We start from the raw sequence: 21194 nt of genomic DNA, 5'->3' as shown, positions 1-21194 counted from the left end.
TTGACCAACACCCTCGGTTATGGCCCTAAGAGTTAGAAATGGGGCCCTTTAAATCCGAATAAAGGACGTGTCCACTATCCTGTGCTGCCTCAATAAATCCAAAACACAGTCCTGGCATTTAGGAACCAGACAGGAGAAGTGCCTGGGAACCGCAGAGGCAACGCTATTACGTCGGTTTGGGAATTCGAACAGGATTCCTTTATGGCCACGTCCTTCCGCCTTGTCCCCTAGGGTCCCCTTTGCGTAAACCTTCAAGTCTTCCTTAAGATACTTGGGGTGTCACTAAGGACACTAGTATTGGGCTCTATAAAAATCACATTAACATTCTGGGGAGAACCAAAGCTCTGTCGAGTGCGGGGCCCCGGTACACAGCGGTCCTCGCCTCAAAACGAGCGCCGGTTGCATCTTCCCCAGCAGCGATCACTCTCCCCCGCGCCGCAGGACGAGCTGGGACCGTGGGGAGAAGGTAACTCGGCGGTTCCTCCTACGAAGTCTGCTTTTCACTACGCATCGGGGTGCTGAATCTCTACGTTAAACCGAAACACTTTACCAACTTCCGAACATCTTGCTACAAGACTAGGAGACAGACTTGTATCGTTTCCTTCTTAGGAAAACCTAAATGTTACACACTGAAATGGTTTTTTGGTCAAGCAACCTCAAGACTCGAAAGTGCCCCTGAGAATCCCTGAAACAGAAGAGGCTGAAGAGCCAGCTCAGCACCGAGTCGGGGTCGCTGAGCCCGCACCGCCGCCAAACGCGGGGACCAAGTGCTGGCTCCGCCGGCCGCCCGGGGCGGTGACGCAGCGCGCTGGCCGCGCCCACGGAGGCCCTGCCGCCCACGGAGGCCCCGACGCCCCCGGCCCGCTCGTGTACCTGTCAGGACGTCCGCACGACCCGGGCTCTCCGCCGGCCCTCGGCAGCGCCGCGCCTCGGCGGAGCTCAGGAGGCGCCTCCTCCGCCGACCCGGGCCGGCCGGCACCCCCAAGCCGCAGCGGTGGTGGCAGCCGAGGAACAGCCCCGGCCGCCAGCGCCTGTTGCCCGGGCCGCGGCCGCCGCTCTCATGACAACCAGGCCGGCCCGCCCGGACCTCCGCGCGTGCGCGACCCCGCCCCGCCGCGCCTGCGCACAAGGCGGAGTCGCACCGCCTCTTCCTGGGCCTTCTGGGTAATGTAGTTTTCAGGGAACGGCGCCTGCGCACAAGGCGGGGTCATGCCGCCGCTTCCCGGGCCTTCTGGGTAGTGTAGTTTCGAGGGCGGGGGCGGCGCGGGGCCTTGATTCCCCTTCGTGGAAACCCCCAGGCGCGGACACACGGCGCGGCCCGCCGCGTAGGCGCCGCCCGCGGGGCCGGAGCCTCTGAGGATGTCTGCGGTGCTCCAGAAGCTCAAGAGGTTCAAGCTGCGGGCCCTGCACAACCAGAAGAAATTTGGGGTGGCGGGCAGGAACTGCGAGGAAGTGCTGCGGAAGGGCTGCCTCCACTTGCAGGTGCCCCGGGGTCCGGGAGGCGGGGGGCCTCCGCTTGCAGGTGCTCCCCGGGCCGAGGAGCTGGGGGCCGATGGGCTGGGGGCCTCTGCTTGCGGGCGCCCCGGGCCGCGTGGCGGTGGGGGTGGGGTGGGGCGAGTCTGACTGAGCGAGCCTTCTCAGAGCACTCTTTTTGAGCTGGGAAGATGTTGGCCCGTCGTCCTGCACTGTCAACACTGGCCGATCTCAGGCTGCACCGAGCCGCAGTGCGTCCCCGAGTAATGACAGTCGCTGGGAGGGGTCACTGTCCATATCCCCAGGGCGGAAAGCCTGAGCCTGACCACTGCCGACGGCCACGTGCCCGACCTCGGGCTCCATCCTGGCTCCTTACGTGGGCTGTCGTGGAGTCCACCTGTCGCCCTGTGAATCGGGCGCTAACACCCCCATTTCAAAGATGAGGAAACTGAGGCACCGAGCGACTAAGCAACGTGCCATAGACACTGAGGAAAGGCCGGTGTTTAAACCCCGGTCTAGCTACGCCGGAAGCCTCTTAGCCCAGCCTCTGCGGGTGCGGGGGCTGCAGGCGGGGGGCGGGGGAATTGGGGTCCTTCCCGGCTTCTGGGTCCTGGTGCCTGGTGCTGCATCTCAGCAGATGGCCTGAGTGAAGCCTCTGCCCCAGCGCTTAGGAGCCCACCCGCTTGGGAGAAATTTAGGGAGAATAGGAGGTGCTGCTTTTGTGCCTCAAAACCAGGGAGTGTGGGAGACATCTGGGCCCCAGGGAATTCCCATTTCCTGTGCTGCGGAGTAGCCCCCAACCTCCTCCTCTGGCTCCTCGGCCCCGTCAGAGCAGGGGGACTTTGTAGAGAGGCCTGGGAAACTTCCCCCTTCTGACCGTGAGCATCAGGACATCTCTGGCCTGAGACCCAGGGACTTGGTTCCAGTGCTCGTAGGCTCAAGTGCTCCAGGGCACAGGCCGTTCCCTGCCTGGTTTCCCCTGGTGTAGAATGAAGGGTTGGGCTCAGAGGCCTCTAAAATCCCTTTGGCACGAATATTCTAGGTATTTCAGCCATTGTTCTTACCCTTATTGAATTAATTTTCTCGACTGGGCTTAGATCAGTGCTGGGGTTGTGTGTGCATGTGTGGGGTCGGGGAGAGGGGAGGAGTTGCTATTAAAAATGGATATGGGGAGGGGGAAGGGTAAGCTGTGACAAAGCGAGAGAGTGGCATGGACATATATACACTACCAAACGTAAAATAGATAGCTAGGGGGAAGCAGCTGCATAGCACAGGGAGATCAGCTCGGTGCTTTGTGACCACCTAGAGGGGTGGGATAGGGAGGGTGGGAGGGAGGGAGACGCAGGAGGGAAGAGCTATGGGAACATATGTATGTGTATAACTGATTCACTTTGTTATGGAGCAGAAACTAGCACACCATTGTAAAGCAATTATACCCTAATAAAGATGTAAAAAAAAATTCGTAAAACTCATTGGTGTCGAGCAACAGAGGACTAAACCTCAGCAAGTTAAGAGTCCTGTGTGCTGATCACACTTCCGTGGCCAGAGGCGGTGGGTCCTGCTCAGTAAAGATGTTCTCCTTAACTCATTGGTGCCCAGGGAGAAACTCGAGCGCTAGGCGATGTGTCCTGACACCTGTCAGGCAATGAGCCTCATTGATGGGGATGTGTTTACGGGCTTAGTGCAAGCAGTCAAGGGTCATTTTTGGAAACAGGCTTGGATTTTTTTTTTTTTTTTTTTGCTTTACGCGGGCCTCTCACCGCCGCGGCCTCTCCCGCCGCGGAGCACAGGCTCCGGACGCGGACGCGCAGACCCAGCGGCCATGGCCCACGGGCCCAGCTACTCCGCGGCATGTGGGATCCTCCTGGACCGGGGCACGAACCCGTGTCCCCCGCATGGGCAGGCGGACTCACAACCACTGCGCCACCAGGGAAGCCCACAGGCTTGGATTTTAAAGTGCCCTGGAGGAGCTCGGTTTGAAGGGTCCGAGTGGTGAATCCTGCAAAGCGGTTATCACCGTGTATGTATTTCTATGACTTTCCAGGTCTTAGAACGACCTACAGTAGGTGCCCTTGTTTGGACGTGCTCTGTCCGTGCAGACTGCATCTCGAGTGGGATTCTTTACAGCGTAGTAGTTCCTTCTTGTTCTCTGTGAGGGCTGCAGATGGGAAGACCTCAGGTCGCCACCCCAAGACTGGGCCGCCCGAGATCCAGGAAGTAAGCATCCCACCCTGCTCTCCCCTCCCCCTCTTCTTCCCAGCTCCCCGTTCCTGGCTCCACCCTGTGTCTCTACGAGGATGGCACGGAGGTGACTGGAGATTACTTCTGGAGTGTCCCCGATGACTCGGAGCTCGTGCTTCTCACTGCGGGGCAGACCTGGCAGGGTTGTAAGTGGCGGGGACCTTGGAGATCTGTGGGGAAGCTGGTGCGGCTTTGGAGGTGCAGAGGGCCTGTCTGGGGGTGCCAGCCCCGGGAGGGAGGGGTCCCCCTTACTCTGGGCTCTGAAGGAGGAAGCCCCGGAGGCAGAATCAGATGGCAGTGTTGTCCATCCTCTTGGCCAGGAGGCCAGTGGTCCAGCTGGTTGGTCTATGTGTCTTTTTAAGAAATTCCTTTAGTTTTATCTACATTCATTTGAAGTGTCCTAGTAACCCCTAAGGGCAGAAGGGAGGGCTCTGCGGGTGGGAGCCTGCCCAGTTTTGCGGGTAAGGCAGAGCCAGAGAGAGAGGCTGTCCTGTTCTGCTGGACTTTGTTGCGGAAAATAATCAATAACCAATCAGTAATAAGAACAGAACAGTTTTATCTGAGCCGGACTGAGGCCTATAGCCCAGAAGCCCTCTTCCCAGGTTACTCTGAGAAACTGCTCCAGAGAAGCAGGGTTTTCAGCACAGTTTTATGTCTTGTCAGAACAAAGACCCTTAAACAAGGCAGGGATGCATTTCTCCGAGGTTTCAAAAAAAACCAGACCAGCACGTACACAGCGAGTCAGCATGGGCTTGGCACCTGGGAGGGAGCTTTACGATCGAAGGAGTAACCAGCATTGGTGTCCCAGGAAGAGGGGCATTAATTTTTATCTTTAACATGGATGTTCTTTACTTCTGGTCAGTGCGCCCTTTTCTTTAATAATTAAAGCAGATGTGCAGTGTATGTTTGATCAGCCACAAAAAGGCTGTTTTAGTTAGCATCAAATGCATGTTAACTCATGTGGAAGCCAGAACAACGTCCCTGCATCTCAATATGTAAACATTTCTTTTATCAACTGTCTCAGGGATGGGCTGGTGGCTGATGCTGTGCTCAGTGTCTGGTCTCTGTCGGGTTTGCGGACACACCGTCCTTAGGCTCCTGTCGGGGCTGCCTTATTGGAGCAGGTGCTCTTGGAGTTGGTTCTTTAGGGGGGTCTGTGCTGGATGACAAGTGGTACTCTGGAGCCATAGGCCGGTGGCCAGGTGTGTGCCCTTTCCCTGGGAGGGTCGTCTGGCCCTTGTGCAAAGGGGCTTCCATTTCAGGAGATGTTTCTGGTGCCTGGGGAAGGAAGTGGAGCTCTGAGGACCGAGGTTGTCCTACCTCCTCTGCCAAAAGGGCGGAGAGAGAAGCCCGAGAACAGTGCAGGTGTGGCCTCGCCCCTAGGTTGGGACGCTGCTGTCAGCAGTGAAGGTGACATGTCTGCTGTGCGCTCCTAGTGGCAAGCAGCCTTCCTCCTTGTACTTCTAGAGAATTAAGTCTCAATAAAGTTGTTAAAAAAGGAAAGAAAAGGAACTGCACGCCGCTTTCCAGAGCTGCGGTCCCATCTTGTCTCCACAGCAGGGACGAGAACGGCCTCTCCAGCTCTTGGCATTGTCGCTCTTTTCACTTTAGCCGTTCTGGTGGGTGTGCGATGGTGTCTGGACTTGCATTTCCCTCCCGATGGATGGTGTTGACCATCTTCTCCTGGGCTGATTTACCATCTGTAAACCTTCCTGTGAAGTGTCTTTTGTCCATTGTCTAATGGGGTGTTTTTTACGGTTGAGTTTTGTGAGTTTTTTCCTAATATATTCTGGATGAGTCTTTGTCAGATGTGTTGTTGACACTGATCTTTTTTCCCAGTCTGCAGCTTGTCTTTTTTTTTTTTTTATAAATATGTTCTTATGACCATTATGTTTTTATTTCTGTGAGAAAGATTCCTAGGAGTAGAATTGCTGAGCCAAAGAGTATATGTGATTTTTTTAAAATAAATTTATTTATTTTATTAATCTTTTTTGGCTGCGTTGGGTCTTCGTTGCTGTGCGCGGGCTCTCTCTAGTTGTGACGAGCGGGGGCTACTCTTTGTTGTGGTGTGCGGGCTTCTCTTTGCGGGGGCTTTTCTTGTTGCGGAGCACGGGCTCTAGGGGCACAGGCTTCAGTAGTTGCGGCACTTGGGCTCAGTAGTTGTGGTGCACGGGCTCTAGAGCGCAGGCTCAGTAGTTGTGGCGTGCAGGCTCTAGAGCGCAGGCTCAGTAGTTGTGGCGCGCGGGCTATAGAGCGCAGGCCCAGTAGTTGGGGCTTGCGGGCTATAGAGCACAGGCTCAGTAGTTGTGGCACACGGGCTTAGTTGCTCCGCAGCGTGTGGGATCTTCCCGGACCAGGGCTCGAACCCGTGTCCCCTGCATTGGCAGGTGGATTCTTAACCACTGTGCCACCAGGGAAGTCCCTGCAGCTTGTATTTTCGTTCTCTTAACCGTGTCTTTCATGGAGTAAAATTTTTAATTTTGATGAAATCCAACTTGTCCCTTTTTATCCTTCTCCGCGTATGGCTTTGGTGTTCAGTCTGAGACCTTTTCACGAAGCTTTAGGTCTTGAAGGTTTTCTCTGTCTTTCTGCGCCAGTTGCTACGATCATGTGACTTTTCTTGGTTAGCCTGTTGAGGGTGGATCACACTGATTGATGTTTGGACCCCGAGTGGCCCCATATCCCTGGAACGACCCTCGGGACCGTGCGGCCTGTTCCTCGCGTGCGTCTGGACTTCTGTTTGTAGGACGCTGTGAAGCCCTCGGTCCCAAGTGCCTGCTCGGAGGGCTTGCGGCTTTCGGGTGTGAGCGGAAAGGCCCCGGGAGCCAGCAGGACAGTGAAGGGACGAACCTGGAGTGTGAGAGGTCTCGAGGGAGGTCCCAAGACGAGGTGATTTCACTCGGAGGAAGGAAGGCTGAGGGGAAGGGCGGCAACTCGCTTGGGTGGCTTTCGTTTTCCAAGCCGCGTCCCGTGTCCTCCCTGTCTGTCCTCACACCAGCCGGGCGCGGGCAGCCAGGCCTAAGGCCCGGAACCCTGGGCTGGTGACTGTCGGGGCAGGGGTCTGGCTGGTCCCGGGGGAGGAGGTGGTCTCCCCGAGGCAGTGCTCCAAAGCCTGGTGGCCTCTCTGTTCCCTTTGGTGGCAGATGTGAGTGACATCAGCCGCTTCCTGAGCGTGTTCCAGGAGCCGCACGCAGAGCTTATCCAGGCCGCCCGACAGCTGCTGTCGGACGAGCGGGCCCCGCTGCGTCAGAAGCTCCTGGCCGACCTGCTGGGCACCGTCAGCGAGAACATCGCAGCCGAGACCAGGGCCGAGGACGCGCCGTGGTTCGAAGGTGCCTCACGGATTCGGGCCTGGAGGGAGCGGGTGGGGAGTGCTTCCTCCGGGCCAGCTTGCTGGGACATGGGATCTGTGTCAGTTCCCATACCAGGGGCTCCCCAAGCGCGGGGCCAGGGGCCAGGCAGCCCTGGGACTGGCCGTTTTATTTTTATTTAATTTTCAATTGTGGTCAAGTAGGCATAAGGTAAAATTCACCATCTTTACCGTTTTCAGGCATATAGTTCGCGGGCATTAAATATCTTCCCGTTGTTGTGCAGCGTCACCACCATCTGTCCTCAGACATTTTCATCTTCCCAAACTGAAGCTCTGCCCACACTGAACGTCGCTCCCCACCCTCCGCAGCCGTGGCCCCCAGCCTTCTTCCTGTCCTTGTGATTCTGACTCCTCCAGGGGCCTCGTACGAGTGGGATCGGCGTCTGGCTTACTTCACTCAGCATTTAATGTGTCCATGGTTCATCCATGTGGAAGCAGGTGTCAGGATTCCCTTCCTCTTTGAGGCTGCGTGATATTCCATCACCTGGGTGGACCACATCTTCTTTATCCATTCACCTGGGCTGCTCCCACCTTTTCGACTGGCCTCTCAAGCCAGGCGGAGGGAGCCCTGAGCGACTGCAGCCCTCTTGGGAAAGGGGCTTGGAGGTGCCACCAGGCAGGAGCCCCTCGGTGGCCTCTGAGATGCTCCGTGCTGGTGGACCAGACTTCTCCACAAATGAACAAAATCCAGGGACAGCGTGCAGGTCCCCATTAGAACGTCTCTAGATGGAGCTGAGCAAAACGGCCCTCACCTTCCGCCCCTCCTGGGAGAGCACGGGCCCTGGGCTCCAGGCGTCTTGTCTCTCCTTCCGGCAGGTTTGGAGTCCCGGTTTAGGAACAAGTCTGGCTACCTGAGATACAGCTGTGAGAGCCGGATCCGGAGCTACCTGAGAGAGGTAGGTCCACACTGATGCTGGGTGTGCCAGGCGGGTTTGGAAGCGGGCTCTGCTGTTGGGACTCTGCTCCAGGGCCAGCGTGGATGTTGGAGAAGCGCACAGGCTGGCGTGGGTGCAGGTTCAGGTGCAGGTGCTGGTATAAGTGCTGGGATGGGTGCTGGCGTGGGTGCAGGTTCAGGTGCAGGTGCTGGTATAAGTGCTGGGGTGGGTGCTGGCGTGGGTGCAGGTTCAGGGGCAGGTGCTGCTGTGGATGCCAGTCTGGGTGCAGGTGGACGTGAGCCAGCAATGGATGGGCCGCTTGCCCAGGGAGCCCCCCGCATGGCCGACATCTGGCTTCCACTTGTCAGAGCTCAAGCTGGGTCCGGGGTTGCAGACTTTGCCTCCCTGCAGTCTGCGTGAACTCTCCCTACGGGCTGTGAGTAGTGAACCCACCTTTGAACGCCTTCATCTGTTGGGCGGTTCAGTTTCGACGTGAACTCATCCCAAGTAGCCGTCTCCGTCCACCATTAGCTTGGATGGACGCCCACACGGTGGGTGGGGAGGGGCAGCTGCTCTTCTGTCCCCAGCGCTGCCGTTGACTTTCCCGTCTGTGCGAGGCGCAGCTGTCTGACCTCCAAGAAGCAGCAGCAGGGGCTCCGAGTCGTGGTGGGTCCGGGCTCTGACTCTGGGCTCCCCTCCGGGAGGCGTGAGAAGCAGGCTGATACAGGTTGAGAGCCGAAAGTCTCCGATGGAGACGCACTTCACCTCCGAGGAGAAATGGGTCCTCGGGCCCAGTGCACTCTGTCCCGCTCCTTTTCAGCAGGGAGGTGACCCAGCTGACAGATGACCTGCAGCAGGGCAGGCCGCGGAGGGGACTGGTGCCCGTGGTGCTTTGGGGGTGCATTGCCCCCTCTCTGGAGGATAACCTGGGTGCTTGACTGGCCCCTGAGGCTGGGTTCTGGGCGGATCTCTTCCACCCTTCATGGGAGGACAGGTGGCAGGGGGTGGGTTTGGGGGCAGCGGCAGGCAAGGGCCCTCGGGCTCTGCCCTCTGTGCCAGCTCCTCAGAGAACTGGCGCTGGAGCCCGGGGGTGGGCTGGGCCCTCCCCGCAGAGGCCCGTGGGCGCCGTTGCCCCTGTGCTGCGTGGCTGGACGGCAGCCGTGGGGCGTCTTGTTCGTCTTTTGCAGACACCCACCCCCCCCACCCCTCACTTGCGCCTGGCCGCACGTCGGTGCTGCAGAACTGCCCACACGTGCTCTATTGAGATCCCATTACACAGAAGGAAACCTCAGGACTGGGGTGTCTGAGGTCCTGGGGCCTGGTCCAGATCCCCCTCTCCCCCTGCCCCCATCTCTGCCTGAAAGTGGCCACCCTCGGGCTCCTTCTGTTGCTGAGGACGCACTCCCCGCGCTGGCGGGTGGGCATCTCCAGGGCATCGTTCCCAGCCCCTGCTGGGTGCAGGCCCCTGTCTGGTGATGACCCATCTGCTGCCCTGCTGTCACTCCCACCGGGCCAGGCGGTCTCCTTGCTTCTGCCCCGCGCTCAGTGTGGGCCCAGCTGTGCCCATGGGTGCGACTCTCCACCTGCGCCCCAGTGGGTGGCAGTGCACTGGTCACTCCTCACCTGCACACTTCCTCTCGGGTTTCAAAGCAGTGGGCACTCTTGGGAGACAGGGCGGCCAGGATGCCTGGAGCTTGAGTTCTTATCTGATTGTGACCAAAGCTCCATCTCATGGGCCCAGAGAAATTTCCCAGCGTCAGACAGGCACAGTCGGTGTGAGCTCAGACCCCCGACCTCGGGGCCATGCCGGGACCCCAGGGGGCGGGGGCCAGACCCCCGACCTCCGGGCTGTGCTGGAACCCCAGGGGGCGGTGGCCGGATCCCCGACCTCCGGGCTGTGCTGGAACCCCAGGGGGCGGGGGCCGGATCCCCGACCTCCGGGCTGTGCTGGAACCCCAGGGGGCGGGGGCCGGATCCCCGACCTCGGGGCCACACTGGGACCCCAGGGGGTGGGGCTCTGAGGGCTGTGGCGGTGGTGGACCGGGACCCCCGACCTCCGGGCTGTGCTGGAACCCTAGGGGGCGGGGGCCGGATCCCCGACCTTGGGGCCATGCCGGGACCCCAGGGGGCGGGGGCCAGACCCCCGACCTCCGGGCTGTGCTGGGACCCCAGGGGGCGGGGCTCTGAGGGCTGTGGCGCTGGTGGACCGGGACCCCCGACCTCCGGGCTGTGCCGGGACCCTAGGGGGCGGGGGCCAGACCCCCGACCTCTGGGCTGTGCTGGAACCCTAGGGGGCGGGGGCCGGATCCCCGACCTTGGGGCCATGCCGGGACCCCAGGGGGCGGGGGCCAGACCCCCGACCTCCGGGCTGTGCTGGGACCCCAGGGGGCGGGGCTCTGAGGGCTGTGGCGCTGGTGGACCGGGACCCCCGACCTCCGGGCTGTGCCGGGACCCTAGGGGGCGGGGGCCAGACCCCCGACCTCTGGGCTGTGCTGGAACCCTAGGGGGCGGGGGCCGGATCCCCGACCTTGGGGCCATGCCGGGACCCCAGGGGGCGGGGGCCAGACCCCCGACCTCCGGGCTGTGCTGGGACCCCAGGGGGCGGGGCTCTGAGGGCTGTGGCGCTGGTGGACCGGGACCCCCGACCTCCGGGCTGTGCCGGGACCCCAGGGGGCGGGGGCTGGATCCCCGACCTCCGGGCTGTGGTGGAACCCCAGGGGGCGGGGGCCGGATCCCCGACTTCCGGGCTGTGCTGGAACCCGAGGGGGCGGGGGCCGGATCCCCGACCTTGGGGCCATGCTGGGACCCCAGGGGCGGGGGCTCTGAGGGCTGTGGCGGTGGTGGACCGGGACCCCGGCGGCGGTGGGTTTTCGGGCGCATGGCCCGCGTCCAGCGGTGCCCCTGCCTCTTCTAGGTGACGTCTGGCGCGTCCCTGGTTGTGACGGAGGCTCGGGAAGAGTACCTGCGGGTCGTGGGTGCCATGTGTCAGAAGCTCCAGGCCGCCCGCTACAACAGCAGCTACTTCGACAGGGGGGCGAAGGCCGGCCGCCGGCTCTGCACGCCCGAAGGCTGGTTCTCCTGCCAGGTGAGCCACAGGCGCGTGCCCGGGGCCACCCCGGCCAGGGCCTGGTGAGCTGGGGCAGCTCTCGGGGTGAGGGAGGGTCTCAGCCAGTGGCTCCCAGACGTCAGTGGTGTCAGAACCCCCTGGAGCTCGTGAGCCCCCTGGGCCCCTCCCGGGGCCTCTGTTGCAGCAGCTCTGGTGAGGCCTGAGAGCCTGCATTTCTGACACGTTCCACAGTGATGCTGGTTCAGGGCCCTCACTTGAGAACCGCTTTGGCGGGTGCGGGCGGCAGGACACAACTGCTCGTGAGCCGAGACCCCACCCTGGTGTGAGAGGAGGGATGGCATTCGTTTGGGTGGCTGATGCATGTTTTGCTCCCCTGGGAAATCCTGGATGAGAGAGCAGCAGGATTGCAGGGTGGTGGCCGGATGTGGCATTTCGGGCTCTGGCTGAGCTCGGCACCGCGGTGGGTGGCATCAGCTGGAAGCAGCATTCTGAGCTGTGGACACAGCTAAGGGCACATCTTGCGCTTTGCAAGCTGTACGTTGCACTTCCAGTAAAATCCCCTCCTGCCGCTGGCGCTGGGCCCAGAGTGGGCAGGGGTGGGCGCGGCCTCCCTCCCATAGGCCCCCATGCCTCTGCCCCCACCGGGCAGCCCCTCCCACGCGTGACGGGCCCTGAGCATCCAAACGCTGTTCCTCCCCAGCTGGCTTCGCGTCACACCTCACACACAGCTGACCTCTCCCTCCCCGGGGGGGTGCGCCTGGAGCCTGGCAGTGTGTGTGGCGGGGACAGAGACCAGACCCTTCATCCCGGCCTGGGCAGGCTCTGGGTCAAAGGCCTCTAAGCGAGTCGGGCGGTAGGCTTCCTGCGGGGCGGCTGTGAGGGCCCTCGGGGGCCGGAGTGGGGCTGGGGGCTTCAGGGAGGAGGAGATGTTTTCGCACGTCTCCGAGGCCCAGCCTGTGCAGGGTCTCAGGGAAATGCCGGGAAGCCATGGAGGAGACAGGAGGGGAGCAGTCGTGTGATGGGAGCAGCATGGGGAAAGCTGGTGCCCCAAACGGCCAATAGGCTCACTTGTCCCCTTCGCAGCCGCAGAGCATCACCCCGGGGTCATGAGGGAATGGGGTGCCGTTCCAGGGCAGGATGCTTTACCTCCTGAACAGACTCTTTATAGGGGCCTGGCCCCGCCAAGGGGTGCCTCTGTCGCGGGCGGAGCGGCAGTGAGATGCTCCTTGGCTTCGTGGCCTTTACCTTCTCTCTTTCGGCCCAGGGTCCCTTTGACGTGGACGACTGTGCTTCCAGACACTCCATCAACCCCTACAGTAACAGGGAGAGCCGCGTCCTCTTTAGCACCTGGAACCTGGACCACGTGTGAGTGCGTGGGGCTGAAGGCCACAACCACAGACCCGGAGTGCACCTGCGACCTGGCGCTGCCCGGCCTCCGCGGCTGGCGGGCTCCCTGGTGCGCCACGCGCCCAGCACACGTGTCACGAACCCACAGACGTCGTGGGCATGTGGCGTGGAAGGGGTTGCCAGGATCGTGCGGTGCTGACGCTCCTGGGCTGCGTGGCGGGTGTCACTCAGCGCGGTGGGCTCAGATCCCCGTCCACACCTGTGCAACCCTGCGCGTCCCCTCCCACCTCCAGCGCCCACCTGTGGGTGGAGGCAGGGGTCGGCAGCTGCGGGCCCGGTCGGTGTGGCAGGGGCGCAGCTGTGGGGTCCCTGCCTCGCCCAGGGAGTGGGAGCTCTGCGTTGTGACGTGTAGGGCGTTTCCTGCTTCAACCAGGGTTAGCAGGTCTTGGCTGGCAGGATCATTTTATGTGTGTATTAGCTCATTCTAAAAACAAGGGCAGAAATGGAAATTTTTATTATTTTCACTGAGATGCTTTTCTTGTTGACCCCTGAACAACGTGGGGTTTGAACTGCGTGGCTCCACTTATACGTGGAGTTTTCAGTAGGAAATACTAGAGTACTGCTCCATCCACATCGGTTGACTCTGCGGATACCGAGCCGCGGATACGAAGGAACCCTGCACGCAGAGGGCCTCCTGTAAAGTTACACGTGGATTTTTGCCTGCGTCGGGTGCTGGCTCCTAACGTCCCCTGTCTCCCGTCCTGCGTGTTGCCGGGTTGCTCTCCAGGGTGGTCCCACCGACACCCTCACCGGCTGTGAGTTCACGCGCCCCAGGCTTCACCACCTCTTGGTATCAGTACTCTTTCTGCGTTCTCCCAGTCTGATGGGCGAGAAAGAGATTCTCCTGTTGCAGTTCATTTGCCTGATTACTAGGAAGGTTGAATGTCCGTGTGTTTATTGGCCACTCGTGTTCTGTGAAGTGGCTCTTGCTTCCTCCGCTCAGTTTTTACTGGGCTTTGGTTTTCTAATTAATTTGTAAGAATTCTTTGCACGTCCTGGTTACTGATTCTTTGGTGGCTCTTTGTGTTACAGGTATGTTTTTACAGTTTGGGCTTGTCTTTCGCTTCTGGGATGTCTTTGATCGTCACGGGTTTAAATTCCAGTGTACTGAGATGTAGCTCTTCTTTTTTGTGTGAAATCCTTCCCTTCCTGTATCATGAAGATACCCTAGTTTTTCTCTACTGGTTGGCTGTGCTGTTTCTGACCTGCCTGGAGCACCCCAAGATGATCTCTGGGCTCCATGCCATCTGTCTGCTCCTGTCTTTTCACGGCCCACTAGGGGCCACACTGCCAGCATCTAAGGAGGGAAACAGGCCGGCCTAGAAGAGAACACGGATGAAGCAGCAGTGTGCACGCCAGACCCTGAGTCATGTCTCCTGAAACGTGCCAGTTACACTGCCGCTCTTCTTCTAAATACACATACGTCCACATAGATACACGTACTGGCTTTTAATTTAAAATGCGGTTTTGACAGCAGGCAGTGGGGGTTTGAAAACACTGGTCTGATTGTTTCCCTGAGACGTGGCCACAGGCCCACCCCGAGTCTGATGGGGCTGAAGCCACAAGCCACGTGTTTAAATAGTTAAACACTAAAGAGTAACAAACTGTCAGTACAGCACGTGCTGTCCTCCCCCTTGGACTGTGTCACCGCGGCCCAGGCCAGGTTCCTGGTCCCAGGCGGCGGACTTCTCAGGGCTCCGGGACGTGGCCGCAGTGGCCTGCAGTCCACAGCCTGCCCTCTTCTCTCACCCCTCGGGCCCCCTCACACCACAAGGGCTGCACCGCGCATGTGCAGGCTTAGGGGTGCACGTACGGGGGTGCAGCCTGTCCTGGGAGGATGTTCCACGCCTGAGTTCCGGGCGTGTGGGCTGGGCGGCGGGGCAGGGGTCCTGTTTCCCGAGGGCTAAGGGCGCTCCTCCAATACCCGGTGTTGCGAGAAGTCTTCCTGTCTGGGATCAGCGCTTCCCTCCCTCTTTTCAAAACCATCCTCGGCCTTTTCCTTAACTTCATTCATTTGCCTTTTATTTTGTATCCCTTCTTTCTACTCTTTTGGGTTTCTTCTTGCTCATTAGTTAATTTGCATCTCTCCTGTTTTCTGACATGTACATTTCAGGCTATCAGTTTCAGCTGTAGCTACCACCTGTGAGTTCGGTAATTGTATTGTTATTCAGGTGTGAGGATTCTGTCATTTCCGTCGTGATGTTATCGCTGCTCCATGAACTGGTTAGAAGTGGGCATTTGTTTTCAGTTGCCGCCAGATCCCTAGTTGCCTCTCCTGGTGCCCGCTCGCGACTGTGGTCACTCATGCCTCCTCTGAGCTTCAGTGGCGGGGGCGTGAGTGCGAGCGGCCTCAGATCTGCGTGGCTGGATTTAAGCTGCTCTGCCGTCTTTCCGCCCCTTTCTTGTCGACTCTGACATGTCTCCGGGTTTGGGTGAGTGTCCCACTTGCTCTTATTCCCATGGGGTCCGAGATGGTCCCATCAGAGCTGACGGCTGCCGTCCTCTGCCCGTGTGGTGATGGCCGTGCTCCCCATCAGCATCGCGCTCTGCCAGGTCAGTGGTGTTGGCACGTCCCCAGCGTCTTTCTGCAGCCAGGACAGCGTCTGGCCACTGTGGCCAGTGTTGGTGGAATGAATAGGAAATGTGTTTGGACTTCTTCAGCCCTCTATTCTGGGTTCCCAGTCACCGTTCCGGTCCTTCCCTTTTGGGTCTCCTTTGTGCTTTCTGTGTGTTTAACCGAGTTTTCCTTTTCCGTTGCCCATCACCCCCACCCTTCGGTGGTTTGGGAAATAGATGTCTGCTTGTGTTCCCTTAGTGGGGCCCCTGAGAGAAGCACATCGGAAGCAGAATTGTGTCCCCCTTGCCCCCAGGCCCCATGGAGTCACCTTGGTGTCACCCCCTCTGCTCGCCGTGAGCCCTGCACAAAGTGTGGGCGTGTTCCCGGGGTCGGTCCTCGATTACGCTCACCCACAGATCACATGGCACTCAGCCTCACTCCCTGATGATGAGGGTCCGGGGGTCGTAGAAAGGCCCTGAGCGCTTGTTGAGCTGACGTGACTCCAGGCCGGCGGCCACTTGGCCCGCAGTGCTTTGGAGACATGACACCTCATCTTCTGGCGTCTGTTCACAAGGCTGCCGTCAGTCTCCTCTGCCTTTTCTGTGGCAGCTTTAGACTTTCCCTTTCTCTTTGAAAATGATGTGTATCTAGTACAGATCTCCATTTTAAATTCTGACCGGGACTTGTATTCTCTGCTCTGAAGATGTGTCTGTCTTTAATTTTGGGAAGCTCTTCAGCGTTGATTCTCTGACTCCCCCTCACGTACCTGGACCAGCTCCTCCATCCTCCTTGTGCTGCATCTGCTCTTACACATTCCCTTTCCCGGGGACTTCCTGCCACAGACTGAACTGTGTCCCCCAAATTCATGTGCTGAAGCCCTAACCCCAGGGTGACTGTGTCTGGGGATAGGCTCTTCAGGAGGTGATTAAGCGTAAATGAGGTTGGAAGGGAGGATCTGATAGGACTGATCTGATAGGACTGTGGTCTCATAAGAAGAGAGGGCTTGCTCTCCACCATGTGAGGACGCAGCGAGGGGGCAGCCGTCTGCGAGCCAGGAAGACACTTCTCACCAGAACCCGACCACGCTGGCCCTCTGATCTCAGAATCCCAGCCTCCAGAACGGTGAGAAAACTGATTTCTATTGTTTAAGCCGCCCAGTCTATGGTATTTTGTTACGGTAGTCCGAGCTGATACACTTCCTATACATTCAGTTCACGCATTCTCTCTTCAGCTCTGATGCATTCAGTCTGTGCATTCAGCATTGAGTACATATTTCCTTTCTACAAGTGCTTTTGGGTTATTTTTAAAAAACACGCCTTTTCATGCCAGTCTGCTTTCATTTTTATTTTTTAGTTTAAATACACTTATTTTATGGTTGTGTGCAAAGAGAGGTCTGGCCTTTGCCCCTGACCCCTGGGAGGTCACCTCTGAGCCCTCGGAGTGTCCTGCCTGCTAGTGTCTCTGTTTCCCTGGGGCTCACTGGACAGCCTAACAGTGTGACCAAGGTGGGGGGTTTGGGTCTCGTGGTTTCAGCTTGCCCTCTGGGGGCGCTGGGGATGAGGTCAGCCTGTGGGTGGTCAGCTGTGCCCACAGGGCAGAGCCCCAGTAAAGACTCTGGGTGCTGAGGCTCAGGGAGCGACCCTGTCTGCTGATTCTCCACGTGTGTTGTCACCACCACTGCTGGGAGCACTGTCCATGACTCCCTGGGGAGGGGACGGCCGGAGCTGCCCTGGACGCCCCGCCCTGTGTGTCCCTAACCTTGGATGGTTTTAATTTGCATGCTTTCGTGGCTGTAAACTGTAAGTGTGGAGGCTCTCAGGGCCTTCCGAGTCCTTTCAGCGAACTGTGGACCCTGAGGGTGTTCTCGGGGCCCTGAGCTCTGCAGTTGGCGGCAGAGGGAGTGGTCTGTGTTAAGATCCCTGGGGGTTCTGGGAGCGCCACCGTTGGCTGCATCCTTCTGTGCATTGCAGTGCATTCCTTGTGCTTTGCGTGTGTCTGGGCCATGAGTTCGTCCTCGGTGGGAGGTGTCTGCAGACGGCCCGGGTGTCCCCACCGAGCGGTTCTGCATGTTTCCACCAGGTGCCCGGGGCTTTCAGGGGGCTTTCCTTGCTCGCGGGTTCCCTACCACATGCAGCGTAAAGTTGGATGTGTGAGAGGTGGGCTGATGGTCCTGGTTTTCCGCGTGACTGGAGGACGGTCACACTAGTGGTGCCCTGTGACCAGCACCTGCCGGGTGTCCTTACCTCGTCCCCCCACTGCATCAAGCAGACAGGAACCTGGGGGTGCCTGGCAAGGGCTCGCACATTCACCACGCCGGGGAGCCTGACTTGGCCTCCTGGAGGATGAAAGACCCCGCGGGGAGAAAGGCCAGCCCCTGGCCAACCCCCCAGCAGAGTGTAGCCCCGTGACTGGGCCAGGCCAACCCACAGAACCGCTAGGTTTTGGGGGGCTGGTTATGCAGCAGTTGGTAATTGATGCAGAGGCTTTTCCTTCCCCTCACAAAGCCCTGGACCCCCAGCAGCACCTGTTCCTCCCCTAATGGCTGGGGTGGGAATCTCGGCCCACTCCTCCTGGCTCTTGAGGGCCCCTGGGGCCTCCATCAGGACCGGAACCCTGTTGAGCTGTGGAGTGTAGCTCAGTCCTGTGGTCCAGCATTGGTTTCTGTGTCTGCAGAGGGGAGCCGCCTTCTTTCTTTTACTCTCAGATACTTATTTATTGTTACTCACCTTTTCTGTGTCGTGGGGGACAGGATTCTATGCCGGTCTATTTGCCACCAGCCCCCCGAGCTGTGCTGTTTCCAATTCCATCTTGTCAAGTTTACAAGCTTCTAGGCTGGTTACTTAGGTCTTTTGAACTGTTGCTTATAAGTGAAAGCAGTTTACACAAAGATAACATCACGATTGTTTTAAGTGGACACACATATGCGTATAAAAGTACAGGATGAAATTTGGAAAGACACATGTCAGACCCTTAATAGAGATCGTCTCTGGGAAGGGAAGGCGGGAAGTGAGAGCGAAGGCTGCAGCTGGAGGTGACTTTAGCTTCATTTGTAAGATTCTCTTTAAAAATGTTCGTACAGTATCAGGTGATTGCTAAGTCTGCACATAGCCAAAGTGTGAACCAAGGAAGCCAAGTTGTTGGTGAGTGAGTGTGATGGGACTACGGTTGGCTCTCATTTTTCTCTGTGCACTTGTCAGTATTTAAAAAAGTATGCGCTACCTACTTTTATTTACTTATTTAATTTGGCTGTGCCGCGCAGTTTGTGGGATCTTAGTTCCCCGACCAGGGACTGAACTCGCACCCTCAGCAGTGAGAGCGCCGAGTCCTAACCACTGGACCGCCAGGGAAGTCCCCCATCTACTTGTAAAATGTGAGAAGCCCGGGTGGCCGGCATCAGGCTCTGCCAGGCTGGCTGGCCCGGCGGGCGTGGCCGCGTGCGGCACTGCACCCCCGCCAGCCTGTGGAGGGATGTCCCCAGTGCTTGTTCGATGGCCACAGGGTGAGCCCGTTTCAGCGCCCGCCCTGCTCTGTCTGGGACGGTCTGAGTGCCGGTCCTCTGCCGAGTTTAACCGTCTCCGCCTGTCTCTCCTGGAAGCCGCCAAACCTTCATGGATGTCTCAGCCGAGTAGACACCACATTCAACCATCTCTGTGCTTTAACAGAAAAGGAGGCCTGGCAGGTGCCTGGGGTATTGTGACAAATTGGACAGCGGAGACGGCGTCTCTAACCTTGCTTTGCAGGATAGAAAAGAAGCGCACGGTCGTCCCCACGCTGGCCGCGGCCATCCACGACGCCGAGGGGAGAGAAGTGGACTGGAAGTACTTCTACCGCCTGCTCTTCACCTCTGAGAACCTCAAGTTAGTCCACATCGCCTGCCACAAGAAGACCACCCACAAACTCCTCTGTGACCCCAGCAGGATCTACCGAGCGCCGGCGGTGCCCCGGAGGAAGCGGCGTGCTCGCCAGCGCCCGTGATGCAGCCCGGACAGCACGTGCATCCTTCCAACAGGTGCTCCTTTTTTTGTTTTTTTGGCCACTCCAATATTCCCAGAAAACACTTGAAAAAAATCTTCCTACAGATTCTGGTTTGAGCACATTTCTGAAGCTGTCTCCTGACCTCTGCAAGCCCAGCTGCCAGAGGACGATGCTGGTGGCTCCCGGGACACCCAGGCTCAGGAGTGGCCTCCCTCCAGCTTCACCCATGTGTGCGTGCGGTGTCCCCAGCCAGGCGGCTCCCCTCTCGCCTGGCCACTCGGGCTTCAGGGAGCTTGTGTGAGCCCTCAGCTCCTCTGGGCCTCCACGCACGCCCCAGGCAAACGCAGTGCTCCGTCCTCTGGTCTCTTCTAAATGCTCGAAAGAGTCGTGACCCTTTTGGGGTAAAATACAAGGATATTCACTGCTGTATTATTTCTAACTGCAGAAAGTGGGAAACCCTCCAAATGTCCGTGGGGCTGCTTGTGGCATTCTGCTGACCCATAGGCAATTGGTGTTTCTATGGGTCCAAAATGGTCAGATAGATAGCATTAATTTCATGACTCAACCTGACACATCTACTCTGTAACAGTTTCGGGCATTTATGTGAGAAGTGGGAAGCTGGCTGTTAAGTGCACGAGGCAGGCAGGTGGCTCGGCCATGCCCAGTGTGACACGGGTGTGTATCACACGTATGTGCCGGTCATGCAGAGACCGTCACTGTGTGTGAAGAGCAGGAAACCTGGGGGGTGGGGTGGGGTGACTGGGTCACAAAGGACTAATTTTCTAAATCATGCATTTTATAATACTTGAAGTTTTTGAAATGAGCATTTATTTCATAATTTTAAATTTACTTTTTAAAGTCACATTTTATAATACTTGAATTTTTACATGTACTGTATAATCACGAAAGCAATAAAGATTTTTTAAAAATAGACACGTCAAAAAAGTTTGCCCTCATTGAGAATGATGAAAATGAGGAAAAAAATGAGTCAATGACTTTTAAGAAGCTGACCCAAATCATTCTATCTTCATCACTGAAATATACACATATTTTAGAAGGTGCCAGTTCAGTGTGGGATTTGAAAGTGCTGTTTCAGTTCATGGCACTGATCTAGTGTGCTGGGAAGTGGGGACGCGGGATAGGCTGGACACCCCGGAGCGTGGTGGGTCCCATCTGTGCAGTAAGAAGGCCGGACCAGGCCCAGTGGCCCCCACCCCGTCCCTCCAGCTCCGCGGCTGCATGTCCAGGGCAGGGCTGCCTGCTCTCTGCTGCTGGAGTGCGCCTGTTACAACCTCTTCGTGACATGTTTCTGGAGGGCAACTCAGCAGAGTTGTCATAAGGACCCCTTCCTTCCCCCGCCCCCGGCCTCTGGTTGCGCAGGGCTGCCCGGGCACCAGGCCTCCCCAAGAGCTGACTGGTCAGGGCTTCTGCTGCCCACATCGTGCTGCCTCGGTGTGACTGCCGGGAGAGTGTCCGGAAGCTTGTGCCGGTCTCTCCTGGCCTTGGCCCCGTGCACCTTTTCCCTCTGCTAATTTTAATCGGGGTGACCAAGATTAAAATTGAATTGCTTTCCCGAGTCCTGTGAGCTCTGAGAACTGTCGTGCCTGAGGCCGGTCCTAGGTCCCCTGCACAGACGTGCGCAAGGAAGCGGGATGAGCGGTCGATGGCAGTCGACATAGTCGCAGGAATGCTTGCAGGACGCACCCCACACCCCTACTGCTCTGGCACCGGTAGGTCATTTTACGTAGGAAGTGTTTCTAAAAATCTGCATGTGTCACATGGCCTGGCCTGTGGGTCGGGTGTTCATTTTAAATGCTGGCAGAACACATCCTCGGAGTATTCCCAATTAGAGCAATTTTAACACGCGTTTTAATATGCTTTTTGAAACTTTATTTCGTCCCCCGGGCCTGATCTGCATTCCATCTGTCTTGCTCACGTCACCCTGGGCTGGCCTCACGACGTGTTTTCTTTGCACTGTCCTTGCACGCGTGAGCACAGAACAGGTTCCCCAGATGCGCCGCCCTGGTCCCAGCCGCCTCTTTACGGGGACACCTGGTGTTTTCTTTTGGTAATGTCTCACTCTCGGGAGTAACCATCAGGGACATGGACTTGCCCACCCTGGCCACCTTCAACACCCAGCAGGTTCCACTGGGCGCGTTCCCTGCACTCAACGTGATCCTCCAGTTGCCACTGGAAACCAGAGCTGCAACTCAGTGGAGCCAGCTGGCG

General features: G+C 58.3%; 3 protein-coding genes and 1 long non-coding RNA gene across 19 annotated transcripts in view; 2 read left to right on the top strand and 2 right to left on the bottom strand.

Annotated features, from left to right (window-relative positions):
• CEP104 (centrosomal protein 104) overlaps positions 1–1079 on the bottom strand; it is a 58274-nt gene extending 57195 nt beyond the window's left edge. For 4 of the 5 annotated variants that reach the window (XM_004272317.4, XM_033432758.2, XM_033432756.2 and 1 more), the window contains exon 1: positions 874–1078. The gene's annotated coding sequence lies outside the window, so the exon portion shown is untranslated. Of the gene's footprint in view, positions 1–873 lie in introns of all 5 variants that reach the window. The other variant, XM_033432757.2, reaches the window with a different exon arrangement.
• The window catches only part of TP73 (tumor protein p73), a 680368-nt gene that overhangs the window by 172384 nt on the left and 486790 nt on the right, over positions 1–21194 (top strand). The gene's annotated exons all lie outside the window — the stretch shown is intronic.
• On the top strand, positions 1194–19898 carry DFFB (DNA fragmentation factor subunit beta). Of its 2 annotated transcripts, none has more exons than XM_004272552.3 (7): positions 1194–1482; positions 3734–3860; positions 6858–7046; positions 7901–7980; positions 10874–11044; positions 12291–12391; positions 18731–19898. In XM_004272552.3, the coding sequence occupies exons 1-7, from the start codon at positions 1360–1362 to the stop codon at positions 18963–18965; spliced, it is 1026 nt and encodes a 341-aa protein (XP_004272600.1). In that variant the 5' UTR covers positions 1194–1359; the 3' UTR covers positions 18966–19898. The 2 variants fall into 2 exon arrangements, with proteins under 2 accessions (XP_004272600.1, XP_033288655.1); XM_033432764.1 differs by lacking the exon at positions 18731–19898 and adding an exon at positions 15967–16928.
• On the bottom strand, positions 9690–10867 carry LOC125963559 (uncharacterized). 11 transcript variants are annotated; one of them, XR_007475683.1, is made up of 5 exons: positions 10747–10867; positions 10593–10698; positions 10061–10140; positions 9895–9941; positions 9690–9800 (listed from the first exon to the last, which is right to left on the bottom strand). It is a non-coding gene; the product is annotated as an uncharacterized LOC125963559 (long non-coding RNA). The 11 variants fall into 11 exon arrangements; XR_007475685.1 differs by lacking the exons at positions 10593–10698; positions 10747–10867 and adding exons at positions 10380–10439; positions 10534–10550; XR_007475677.1 differs by lacking the exon at positions 10061–10140 and adding an exon at positions 10274–10353 and having other exon boundaries at positions 9848–9941; positions 10593–10867.

Source organism: Orcinus orca, chromosome 1, assembly GCF_937001465.1.
Source record: "Orcinus orca chromosome 1, mOrcOrc1.1, whole genome shotgun sequence".
Lineage (NCBI taxonomy): Eukaryota > Metazoa > Chordata > Mammalia > Artiodactyla > Delphinidae > Orcinus > Orcinus orca.
The sequence above is the reverse complement of the archived record's forward strand: the minus strand, read 5'-3'. Positions and strand labels throughout refer to the sequence as shown.

Excerpts from the sequence above, each read along its gene's own strand:
- DFFB (XM_004272552.3), top strand. The coding sequence starts at position 1,360 with ATGTCTGCGGTGCTCCAGAAGCTCAAGAGGTTCAAGCTGCGGGCCCTG. Across the intron at positions 3,861-6,857 it reads GGGGCAGACCTGGCAGGGTT|ATGTGAGTGACATCAGCCGC; the intron begins GTAAGTGGCGGG and ends CTTTGGTGGCAG. Across the intron at positions 7,981-10,873 it reads TCCGGAGCTACCTGAGAGAG|GTGACGTCTGGCGCGTCCCT; the intron begins GTAGGTCCACAC and ends TGCCTCTTCTAG.